Source organism: Procambarus clarkii, chromosome 65, assembly GCF_040958095.1.
Source record: "Procambarus clarkii isolate CNS0578487 chromosome 65, FALCON_Pclarkii_2.0, whole genome shotgun sequence".
Taxonomy (NCBI): domain Eukaryota; kingdom Metazoa; phylum Arthropoda; class Malacostraca; order Decapoda; family Cambaridae; genus Procambarus; species Procambarus clarkii.
Window position 1 is genome coordinate 2,316,346 of NC_091214.1, and position 12,819 is coordinate 2,329,164.

At 45.5% G+C, this 12,819-nt stretch overlaps 1 protein-coding gene and 1 long non-coding RNA gene across 2 annotated transcripts; one reads left to right on the plus strand and one right to left on the minus strand.

Annotated features, from left to right (window-relative positions):
• Window positions 1-1,110: 1,110 nt before the first annotated feature.
• LOC138354897 (saposin-like protein 11) lies at window positions 1,111-1,851 on the minus strand. The gene has a single exon (XM_069309371.1). It carries the CDS (start codon window positions 1,849-1,851, stop codon window positions 1,111-1,113), a length of 741 nt encoding a protein of 246 aa, XP_069165472.1.
• Window positions 1,852-2,004: 153 nt separating this feature from the next.
• On the plus strand, window positions 2,005-12,592 carry LOC138354866 (uncharacterized). Its single transcript, XR_011223686.1, has 4 exons — window positions 2,005-2,087; window positions 6,568-6,614; window positions 9,185-9,262; window positions 12,451-12,592. It is a non-coding gene; the product is annotated as an uncharacterized lncRNA (long non-coding RNA).
• The last annotated feature ends 227 nt before the right edge of the window (window positions 12,593-12,819 follow it).

A 12,819-nucleotide genomic window follows, 5' to 3' on the forward strand; every position in this document is an offset into this window, starting at 1 on the left:
CAGTTCACCTTAACCATTAACCAGTTCCTCTTAACCATTAACCAGTTCACCTTAACCATTAACCAGTTCATCTTAACCATTAACCAGTTCACCTTAACCATTAACCAGTTCACCCTAACCATTAACTAGTTCATCTTAACCATTAACCAGTTCATCTTAACCATTAACCAGTTCACCTTAATCATTAACCAGTTCACCTTAACCATTAACCAGTTCACCTTAACCATTAACCAGTTAACCTTAACCATTAACCAGTTCCTCTTAACCATTAACCAGTTCACCTTAACCATTAACCAGTTCATCTTAACCATTAACCAGTTCACCTTAACCATTAACCAGTTCACCCTAACCATTAACCAGTTAACCTTAACCATTAGCCAGTTAACCCTAACCATTATCCAGTTAACCTTAACCATTCACCAGTTAACCTTAACCATTAACCAGTTCACCTTAACCATTAACCAGTTAACCTTAACCATTAACCAGTTCACCTTAACCATTAACCAGTTTACCTTAACCATTAACCAGTTCACCCTAACCATTAACCAGTTCACCTTAACCATTAACCAGTTAACCTTAACCATTAACCAGTTCACCTTAACCATTAACCCGTTCACCTTAACCATTAACCAGTTCACCTTAACCATTAACCAGTTAACCTTAACCATTAACCAGTTCACCTTAACCATTAACCAGTTCACCTTAACCATTAACCAGTTCACCTTAACCATTAACCAGTTCACCCTAACCATTAACCAGTTCAGCCTAACCATTAACCAGTTCACCTTAACCATTAACCATTTCACCCTAACCATTAACCAGTTCACCTTAACCATTAACCAGTTCACCTTAACCATTAACCAGTTCACCTTAACCATTAACCAGTTCACCTTAACCATTAACCAGTTCACCTTAACCATTAACTAGTTCACCTTAACTATTAACCAGTTCACCCTAACCATTAACCAATTCATCTTAACCATTAACCAGTTCACCCTAACCATTAACCAGTTCAGCCTAACCATTAACCAGTTCACCCTAACCATTAAACCAGTTCACCCTAACCATTAAACCAGTTCACCCTAACCATTAACCAGTTCACCTTAACCATTAACCAGGGTCACGTACGTGCAGGAAGGCGCTGCTGACCATAACAATAATTACCATCGTTTGTTTCTGAATAATTAAAGTATTAATTGGTATGAGAGGCAGAGAGTGTGGGTTGTTAAGAGAGGGCAGGAAGGCAGTAATTGGTATGAGAGGCAGAGAGTGTGGGTTGTTAAGAGAGGGCAGGAAGGCAGTAATTGGTATGAGAGGCAGACAGTGTGGGTTGTTAAGAGAGGGCAGGAAGGCAGTAATTGGTATGAGAGGCAGAGAGTGTGGGTTGTTAAGAGAGGGCAGGAAGGCAGTAATTGGTATGAGAGGCAGAGAGTGTGGGTTGTTAAGAGAGGGCAGGAAGGCAGTAATTGGTATGAGAGGCAGACAGTGTGGGTTGTTAAGAGAGGGCAGGAAGGCAGTAATTGGTATGAGAGGCAGAGAGTGTGGGTTGTTAAGAGAGGGCAGGAAGGCAGTAATTGGTATGAGAGGCAGAGAGTGTGGGTTGTTAAGAGAGGGCAGGAAGGCAGTAATTGGTATGAGAGGCAGAGAGTGTGGGTTGTTAAGAGAGGGCAGGAAGGCAGTAATTGGTATGAGAGGCAGAGAGTGTGGGTTGTTAAGAGAGGGCAGGAAGGCAGTAATTGGTATGAGAGGCAGAGAGTGTGGGTTGTTAAGAGAGGGCAGGAAGGCAGTAATTGGTATGAGAGGCAGAGAGTGTGGGTTGTTAAGAGAGGGCAGGGAGGCAGTGTATAGCATCACCGAGGCTTGGGTAACAACACTGTGGTAAACACCTCTCCATATGGCTTCTTTGTGTTAGGGTGTGGACGTCCCCGGCCAGAACTGCGTCACTCACAGCTGTGTGACGACACTTCTGCACAGCTGTGTTTGAGATTAACTTTGCACAGGTGAGTTCAGAGATGAGGGAGGGATCTCTGCTGTACACAGGTGAGGCTCAGTTCACACCAGTCTTCCTAGACACTTGGCTGAGTACGGTAAGGGCAGGTCGTCACTAGTTAACTGTTTATGTATATTGGTGCTGATGAAGTGTATGAAAGGTATGTGTTTATGTATACTGGTGCTGATGAAGTGCATGAAAGGTATGGGTTTGTGTATATTGGTGCTGATGAAGTGTGCGAAAGGTATGATTCTCCTAACTCCTTAGGAGTTCTCCCCGAGGGAACTTCAGTTGTCAGGGAGCTCTGGTTCTCCAATGGGATCTCTTGTTCTCCGGAAGGAGCCCTTGTTCTTCTGATGGAGGTATGGTTCTTCCTGGGGGAGCTCTCGTTCTTCTAATGGCGGCATATGGTTCTATTTGGGGCAGCTCAGGATCTCATGAGAGAGCTATGGTTCTCCTGAGGAAGCTCTGGTTCTTCAGAGGAAGCTCTGTTGCTGAAGGAGCTTTGGTTCTTCAGGGGGAGCTCTGGTTCCCCTGTGGGAGCTCAGGTTCTCCTGAATGAGCTCTGGTTCTCTTGAGGGAGCTCTGGTTCTCCTGAATGAGCTCTGGTTCTCTTGAGGGAGTTCTGGTTCTCCTGAGGGAGCTCTGGTTCTCCCGAGGTAGCTATGGTTCTCCTGAGAGAGCTCTGGTTCGCCTGAGAGAACTCTGGTTCTTTTGAGGGAGCTCTGGTTCTCCTGGGGAGCTCAAGTTTTCCTAAGGGAGCTCTGGTTCTCCTGAGAGAGCTCTGGTTCTCTTGAGGGAGCTCTGGTTCTCTTGAGGGAGCTCTGGTTCTCCCAAGGGAGCTCTGATTCTCTTGAGGAGCTCTGGTTCTCCCGAGGGAGCTCTGGTTCTCTTGAGGAGCTCTGGTTCTCCTGAATGAGCTCTGGTTCTCCCGAGGGAGCTCTGGTTCTCTTGAAGAGCTCTGGTTCTCCTGAGGGAGATCTAGTTCTCCCGAAGGAGCTCTGGTTCTCTTGAGGAGCTCTGGTTCTCCTGAGGGAGATCTGGTTCTCCCGAGCGAGCTCTGGTTCTCCCAAGGGAGCTCAGGTTCTCTTGAGGGAGCTCTGGTTCTCCTGAGGGAGCTCTGGTGTTCCCATGGGAACTCTGGATCTCCCGAGGGAGCTCTATTCTCCTGAGGAAGCTCTGGTTCTCTTGAGGAACTCTGGTTCTCCCGAGGAAGCTCTGGTTCTCTTGAGGAGCTCTGGTTCTCCTGAATGAGCTCTGGTTCTCCCGAGGGAGCTCTGGTTCTCTTGAAGAGCTCTGGTTCTCCTGAGGGAGATCTAGTTCTCTCGAAGGAGCTCTGGTTCTCTTGAGGAGCTCTGGTTCTCCTGAGGGAGATCTGGTTCTCCCGAGCGAGCTCTGGCTCTCCCAAGGGAGCTCAGGTTCTCTTGAGGGAGATCTGGTTCTCCCGAGCGAGATCTGGTTCTCCCAAGGGAAGGTTAATTTTTCTGAGTTGACCTCCGGTTGCCCTGAGGGTAATTTGTTTTCTATTGCGGAGGAATTTTGGTTTCCCTGAGGAAAAGCTCTAATTTGATTGAGGGGAGCTGAGGGCTCCTACGAACAGCTCTTGTTCTTATGAGGGGAGCTGAGGGTCTCATAGGAACAGCTCTTGTTCTTATGAGGGGAGTTGTGGGTCTGCTAAGAACAGCTCTTGTTTTTATGAGGGGATCTGTGGCTCTCCTAAGAACAGCTCTTGTTCTTCTAAAGAGAGCTTCGGTTTTCCTGATAGACCTCTGGTTCCCATTGGGGTAACTCTTGTTATTTTGTAGGAAGCTCTGGTTCTGCTGGGGTCACATGTAAGGGTATGGTGGGAGGTCAGATATAAGGAATAAAGCTTCAGGTATGCGGGCATTGCCTTCAAATACACAGTCTGGTTCTCCTGAGAGGGGCGCTGGTTTTGTTAAGAGAAGCTTTGAATCTCTTGACGGAACTCTTCCAGATGGAGCCTTGATTCTTCTTGACTTCCAGATGGAGCCTTGATTCCCATAAGGGAGTTTTAGTTCTCCTAAGGGCGCTCTGGTTCTTCTGAGGGAGCTCTGGGTCTACTGAGGGAGTTTTGATTCTTCTGAGGAAGCACAGGGTCTTCTGAGGGAGCACTGGTTCTTCTGAGGGAGTTTTGGTTTTCCTGAGGGAGCTTAGGTTTTCCTGAGGGAGGAAGGTTTTCCGGTCGTGAGGGAGGCTCTGTTTCTCCTCAGGAAACTCCTGTTCTCCTGACGTGAGCTGTATTTCTTCTAAGGGGAGCTTTTGTACTGCTGAGGGGATCTCTGGTTTTTCTGAGGGCAACTTTGGTTCTAATAGGGAGAGCGCCTTTTCTCCCGAGAAACTCTGGTTCGTGACTGGGGAGCTCTGGTTCGCCTAAGAGTAGTTCTACTTCTTACGAATAGAGCTCTAGTTCCCTTGAGAGAGGTCTGGTTTGCCTGGTCAGAGAACCGGTTGTACCCCTCTACACGGTGACCCATAATTGTTGACCAGAGTGTTCTCTTATCATATTACATTAGCCAAATAACATTTCAAATATAATATTTATATTATAATAATATAATATTTCAAATAATAAAATTATTTGATATATTTTATAGAAGGTCTTGAAAATATTAAACTTCTCTCATCCGTTTTCCTAAATACTGAAGAAAAGACCAAAATATGTGAACATTATATAACTACTGTAGCAAGTACAGTTATATTACATACTAGCAGTACCCGGCCACGCGTTGCTGTGGCGCGTTGCTGAACTTCAGCAACCTTCCCTGTCCCCCAATCCTCTCCACCAATCCCGCCTCACCTGCCTCCTCGTTCTCCCCACCATTCCCCACTCCACCATTCCCTCTTCCTTCCCACCATGCCCCACTCCCCTGTCCATTTGTCCTCCCCACCATTCTTCTTTCCCCCATCCCCTCATCTCCACCATCCCGAGCTCCCCCGTCTCCTCGTCCTTCCCCACCATTACCCTCTCCCTTGTCCCCTCGTCCTCCCCACCATCACTCACTTCCGTCCCCTCGTCCTCCCTACCATTCCCCACTCCCTCGTCCGATGCCTTCCCAAATGGTTTTAATGTTCCCATCAGAAAATTGGAAACATCAAGTGATCTGATGTTCCTATCACTGAAATATATGGAAAAACAGTTAAAAAATGAAATAAAAATATAAAAAATAAACTGAACTCACGAAATGAACGGTATTGTAAACAACACAGCTCAATTCCAACGCAGTTCACACAAAATAATTAAATCAAAATCTCCGAAAATTCAATTTATCAATGCTATCAGAAACACTGAAATGGAATTGTAACATAATGAGTATAGCATGTGTTGCTCTTACATGCGACAGATGGTGCTGTTTTTCAAGAAAAGTATAGTGTTACCTGTCACAAGTGTGGCATATATACATATACTAATTATGTGCAACAGATGGCGCTATTTTTCAAAAACGCATGTTTTTACCTGTCACAGGGGTTTTATCTCTATAATTTGTATATAAAACCACGCGCATATTCGAATGCAACGGTGTGTCAAAATTTCAATGCAATCAGTGAAGAACTTTCAGAGATTACAGCGTGTGTTGCTCTTATATTCAACAGATGGCGCTGTTTTCCAAAAAAAGCATGTTTTTTCCTGTCACAGGTGAGATATGTATATAGTAGATATATATAATGATGCGCCTATTCGAATGCAACGTTGTGTCAAAATTTCAAAGCAATCGGTAAAGAGGTTTCGAAGATTTTCCTCACCTGAAAATCACATGAAAAAAACAGTTTTTCAGAAAAAGCATGTTTTTCCCGTCACAGACGTGACATTTATATAGTATGTATATAAAAACCTGGCCGGATGCGAATGGAACGTTGTGTGAAAATTTTAAAGCAATCGGTGAAGAACTCTTATAGATTAGTGATTTTGAACAAACGAACATTTCCATTTTTATTTATATAGATTATCTATATGTGTCATAATGTAACCATTGTAGCAAGTATAGTTATATGACATATAACTATATATGTCAAAATGTAACCACTGTAGCAAGATTAGTTATATGACATATAACTATATATGTCAAAATGTAACCACTGTAGCAAGTATAGTTATATGACATATTATCTATATATGTCAAAATGTAACCACTGTAGCAAGTATAGTTATATGACATATAACTATATATGTCAAAATGTAACCACTGTAGCAAGTATAGTTATATGACATATTATCTATATATGTCTTAATGTAACCACTGTAGCAAGTATAGTTATATGACATATTATCTATATATGTCTTAATGTAACCACTGTAGCAGGTATAGTTATATGACATATTATCTATATATATCATAACATAACCACTGTAACAAGATTAGTTATATGACATATACCTATATATGTCATAACGTAACCACTGTAGCAGGTGCAGTTATATTACACAGTTACTGTCATGCCTAGTTTCTTATATGAATGTCTGAAGGAAGTAAAAAATATTTCAGAAGTTTTGTCCAATATATGAAATAACAGTTGTTAGGAAACTGGCTAAACCGGTAGTGATGTTGTGTACTGTACAGGCAGGCGAGGATCATGGCGGGACTGTACTTGCTGACTCAGGCACTGGGTGAGTACAAGCTGAGGTGCCGCTGGCACTCAAGCACTGGGTGAGTACAAGCTGAGGTGCCGCTGGCACTCAAGCACTGGGTGAGTACATGCTGAGGTGCCGGTGGCACTCAAGCACTGGATGAGTACAAGCTGAGGTGCCGCTGGCACTCAAGCACTGGGTGAGTACAAGCTGAGGTGCCGCTGGCACTCAAGCACTGGGTGAGTACAAGCTGAGGTGCCGCTGGCACTCAAGCACTGGGTGAGTACATGCTGAGGTGCCGCTGGCACTCAAGCACTGGGTGAGTACATGCTGAGGTGCCGCTGGCACTCAAGCACTGGGTGAGTACATGCTGAGGTGCCGCTGGCACTCAGGCACTGGGTGAGTACATGCTGAGGTGCCGCTGGCACTCAAGCACTGGATGAGTACAAGCTGAGGTGCCGCTGGCACTCAAGCACTGGGTGAGTACAAGCTGAGGTGCCGCTGGCACTCAAGCACTGGGTGAGTACAAGCTGAGGTGCCGCTGGCACTCAAGCACTGGGTGAGTACAAGCTGAGGTGCCGCTGGCACTCAAGCACTGGGTGAGTACATGCTGATGTGCCGCTGGCACTCAAGCACTGGGTGAGTACATGCTGAGGTGCCGCTGGCACTCAAGCACTGGGTGAGTACATGCTGAGGTGCCGCTGGCACTCAAGCACTGGGTGAGTACATGCTGAGGTGCCGCTGGCACTCAAGCACTGGGTGAGTACATGCTGACGTGCCGCTGGCACTCAAGCACTGGGTGAGTACATGCTGATGTGCCGCTGGCACTCAAGCACTGGGTGAGTACATGCTGAGGTGCCGCTGGCACTCAAGCACTGGGTGAGTACATGCTGAGGTGCCGCTGGCACTCAAGCACTGGGTGAGTACATGCTGATGTGCCGCTGGCACTCAAGCACTGGGTGAGTACATGCTGAGGTGCCGCTGGCACTCAAGCACTGGGTGAGTACATGCTGATGTGCCACTGATGAGAGTAGCCAGACCTGTTGTTAGTGAGAGTAGCCAGACCTGTTGTTAGTGAGAGTAGCCAGACCTGTTGTTAGTGTGTAGTAGCCAGACCTGTTGTTAGTGAGAGTAGCCAGACCTGTTGTTAGTGAGAGTAGCTAGACCTGTTGTTAGTGAGAGTAGCCAGACCTGTTGTTAGTGAGAGTAGCCAGACCTGTTGTTAGTGAGAGTAGCCAGACCTGTTGTTAGTGAGAGTAGCCAGACCTGTTGTTAGTGAGAGTAGCCAGACCTGTTGTTAGTGAGAGTAGCCTGACCTGTTGTTAGTGAGAGTAGCCAGACCTGCTGTTAGTGAGAGTAGCCAGACCTGTTGTTAGTGAGAGTAGCCAGACCTGTTGTTAGTGTGTAGTAGCCAGACCTGTTGTTAGTGAGAGTAGCCAGACCTGTTGTTAGTGAGAGTAGCCAGACCTGTTGTTAGTGAGAGTAGCCAGACCTGTTGTTAGTGAGAGTAGCCAGACCTGTGGTTAGTGAGAGTAGCCAGACCTGTTGTTAGTGAGAGTAGCCAGACCTGTTGTTAGTGTGTAGTAGCCAGACCTGTTGTTAGTGAGAGTAGCCAGACCTGTTGTTAGTGTGTAGTAGCCAGACCTGTTGTTAGTGAGAGTAGCCAGACCTGTTGTTAGTGAGAGTAGCCAGACCTGTTGTTAGTGAGAGTAGCCAGACCTGTTGTTAGTGTGTAGTAGCCAGACCTGTTGTTAGTGTGTAGTAGCCAGACCTGTTGTTAGTGAGAGTAGCCAGACCTGTTGTTAGTGAAAGTAGCCAGACCTGTTCTTAGTGAGAGTAGCCAGACCTGTTGTTAGTGTGTAGTAGCCAGACCTGTTGTTAGTGTGTAGTAGCCAGACCTGTTGTTAGTAATAGTAGCCAGACCTGTTGTTAGTGAGAGTAGCCAGACCTGTTGTTAGTGAGAGTAGCCAGACCTGTTGTTAGTGTGTAGTAGCCAGACCTGTTGTTAGTGAGAGTAGCCAGACCTGTTCTTAGTGAGAGTAGCCAGACCTGTTGTTAGTGTGTAGTAGCCAGACCTGTTGTTAGTGAGAGTAGCCAGACCTGTTCTTAGTGAGAGTAGCCAGACCTGTTGTTTGTGTGTAGTAGCCAGACCTGTTGTTAGTGTGTAGTAGCCAGACCTGTTGTTAGTGAGAGTAGCCAGACCTGTTGTTAGTGAGAGTAGCCAGACCTGTTGTTAGTGAGAGTAGCCAGACCTGTTGTTAGTGTGTAGTAGCCAGACCTGTTGTTAGTGTGTAGTAGCCAGACCTGTTGTTAGTGAGAGTAGCCAGACCTGTTGTTAGTGAGAGTAGCCAGACCTGTTGTTAGTGAGAGTAGCCAGATCAACTAGTATTGAGAGTGGCCAGTTCTGTAGCTAATGAGAGATATCCAAATGCAGGCGATGAGTCACCTGCATGAGTCACATGAGTCAGATATCCAAATATTATCATCATATAACTAAAGATGGTTAATGCTGCCACATGATAATTTTTAGTTGGTCTGTAATAAATATTAAAACTGCTGAACGATAAGACTTGAAACACACTCTAGCACCACTCAACATGTTGTGACAGCTGCGTGCGTCATCGCTCCGGCCTGCGACCAGCTGACGCAGCCGCCTGACGCAGGCTGCTCTCTCGTCACCTTCCCAGGTGAGATAACTCTTCTCTCCAGGTGAGGCAACTCCTCTCTCTATGTCCACGGCACCTCCACTTGTCTGTTCACATTCAAGAATCTACTTTTTTCCTCACTACACCACTTTAAAAAAGTTAATGGACCCCAACTATTTTCAGAATTCTACCGAACAAAATTAACGCATAACATAAAAAGTCAGTTCCCAAAATTTTTTTATTGACATTTTCGTCGTTAGAATAATTTAAATTTCATAATTTTGAAAACACGAATGAAATCGTTTATAATTATATTCTTATGTGATGCAATGTAACAGGGTGTTACTTGGCCAGCTGTGACAAGTATAACAGAGAGTTACTTGGCCAGCTGTGACAAGTATAACAGAGAGTTACTTGGCCAGCTGTGACAACTATAACAGGAAGTTACTTGGCCAGCTGTGACAACTATAACAGAGAGTTACATGGCCAGCTGTGACAATATTAACAGAGAGTTACTTGGCCAGCTGTGACAACTATAACAGAGAGTTACATGGCCAGCTGTGACAATATTAACAGAGAGTTACTTGGCCAGCTGTGACAACTATAACAGAGAGTTACATGGCCAGCTGTGACAACTATAACAGAGAGTTACATGGCCAGCTGTGACAAGTATAACAGAGAGTTACATGGCCAGCTGTGACAATATTAACAGAGAGTTACTTGGCCAGCTGTGACAACTATAACAGAGAGTTACATGGCCAGCTGTGACAATATTAACAGAGAGTTACTTGGCCAGCTGTGACAACTATAACAGGAAGTTACTTGGCCAGCTGTGACAACTATAACAGAGAGTTACATGGCCAGCTGTGACAAGTATAACAGAGAGTTACTTGGCCAGCTGTGACAACTATAACAGGAAGTTACTTAGCCAGCTGTGACAACTATAACAGGGAGTTACTTGGCCAGCTGTGACAACTATAACAGAGAGTTACTTGGCCAGCTGTGACAACTATAACAGAGAGTTACTTGGCCAGCTGTGACAACTATAACAGAGAGTTACTTGGCCGGCTGTGACAAGTATAACAGGTGTTACTTGGCCGGCTGTGACAACTATAACAGGTGTTACTTGGCCGGCTGTGACAACTATAACAGGTGTTACTTGGCCAGCTGTGACAACTATAACAGATAGTTACTTGGCCAGCTGTGACAAGTATAACAGGGAGTTACTTGGCCGGCTGTGACAAGTATAACAGGGAGTTACTTGGCCGGCTGTGACAAGTATAACAGGTGTTACTTGGCCGGCTGTGACAAGTATAACAGGTGTTACTTGGCCGGCTGTGACAACTATAACAGGGAGTTACTTGGCCGGCTGTGACAAGTATAACAGGTGTTACTTGGCCAGCTGTGACAACTATAACAGAGAGTTACTTGGCCAGCTGTGACAAGTATAACAGAGAGTTACTTGGCCAGCTGTGACAAGTATAACAGGTGTTACTTGGCCAGCTGTGACAACTATAACAGGGAGTTACTTGGCCAGCTGTGACAAGTATAACAGGGAGTTACTTGGCCAGCTGTGACAAGTATAACAGGTGTTACTTGGCCGGCTGTGACAACTATAACAGGGAGTTACTTGGCCAGCTGTGAGAAGTATAACAGGGAGTTACTTGGCCAGCTGTGACAAGTATAACAGGGTGTTACTTGGCCAGCTGTGACAAGTATAACAGGTGTTACTTGGCCAGCTGTGACAAGTATAACAGGTGTTACTTGGCCAGCTGTGAGAAGTATAACAGGGAGTTACTTGGCCAGCTGTGACAAGTATAACAGGTGTTACTTGGCCAGCTGTGACAAGTATAACAGGTGTTACTTGGCCAGCTGTGACAAGTATAACAGGTGTTACTTGGCCAGCTGTGAGAAGTATAACAGGTGTTACTTGGCCAGCTGTGACAACTATAACAGGGTGTTACTTGGCCAGCTGTGAGAAGTATAACAGGTGTTACTTGGCCAGCTGTGACAACTATAACAGGGTGTTACTTGGCCAGCTGTGACAAGTATAACAGGTGTTACTTGGCCAGCTGTGACAAGTATAACAGGTGTTACTTGGCCAGCTGTGACAACTATAACAGGGTGTTACTTGGCCAGCTGTGACAAGTATAACAGGATGTTACTTGGCCAGCTGTGACAAGTATAACAGGTGTTACTTGGCCAGCTGTGACAACTATAACAGGTGTTACTTGGCCAGCTGTGACAAGTATAACAGGATGTTACTTGGCCAGCTGTGACAAGTATAACAGGTGTTACTTGGCCAGCTGTGACAACTATAACAGGGTGTTACTTGGCCAGCTGTAACAACTATAACAGGGTGTTACTTGGCCAGCTGTGACAAGTATAACAGGTGTTACTTGGCCAGCTGTGACAACTATAACAGGGTGTTACTTGGCCAGCTGTGAGAAGTATAACAGGGAGTTACTTGGCCAGCTGTGAGAAGTATAACAGGGAGTTACTTGGCCAGCTGTGACAAGTATAACAGGGAGTTACTTGGCCAGCTGTGACAACTATAACAGGGTGTTACTTGGCCAGCTGTGACAAGTATAACAGGGAGTTACTTGGCCAGCTGTGACAAGTATAACAGGTGTTACTTGGCCAGCTGTGACAAGTATAACAGGGAGTTACTTGGCCAGCTGTGAGAAGTATAACAGGGAGTTACTTGGCCAGCTGTGAGAAGTATAACAGGGAGTTACTTGGCCAGCTGTGAGAAGTATAACAGGGAGTTACTTGGCCAGCTGTGAGAAGTATAACAGGGAGTTACTTGGCCAGCTGTGAGAAGTATAACAGGGAGTTACTTGGCCAGCTGTGAGAAGTATAACAGGGTGTTACTTGGCCAGCTGTGACAAGTATAACAGGTGTTACTTGGCCAGTAGTTGGCGTCCTAGTAAGAATAATTGGCGTTGTTGTCTCCTCGTAGTAACAGTAGTTGGTGTCCTGGTAGACAAGTTGGTGGTCAAGTGAGCGTGCGTGCGCACGTGTCCGCCACCAGAACTCTCGTCCTGGTGACAGTCACGTTAGATGTAACTGAAAGAGGAGAGTTTCGTGGTGTGAAGGAACTCCACTAAACACAACTTATGCTGTAAAATATTTTAATCTCTAGCAAATTATGTAATTGGTTGTAAATTACATTAGTAGTTTTAAAAGTAGTGCATTAATTGTGTACAATGTTTGTTGTGTATTCTCAGAGAACAACAACTGGGTGTATAACCCTGAGAGAGGCTTCTACCGCCACACTGAGACTCTCTCCTCTGCCTGGACGCCTCTCACTAACGCTCAGCTCAGCCAGTATGTCTCCGCTAACTACTCTCTCATCCTTAGGTACGTTGTCCTTGTTGTTTCTCACACACACTCACACACACACACACACACTCACACACACACAGGACTGTTTGAGGCTTCAAGAAGACCTAGACAAGCTGAAGGAATGGTCGAACAAATGGTTGTTAGAGTTTAACCCAACCAAATGTAATGTAATGAAGATAGGTGTAGGGAGCAGGAGGCCAGATACAAGGTATCATCTGGGAGAGGAAATTCTTCAGGAGTCAGAGAAGGAA

Excerpts from the sequence above, each read along its gene's own strand:
- LOC138354897 (XM_069309371.1), bottom strand. The coding sequence starts at position 1,851 with ATGCTATACACTGCCTCCCTGCCCTCTCTTAACAACCCACACTCTCTG.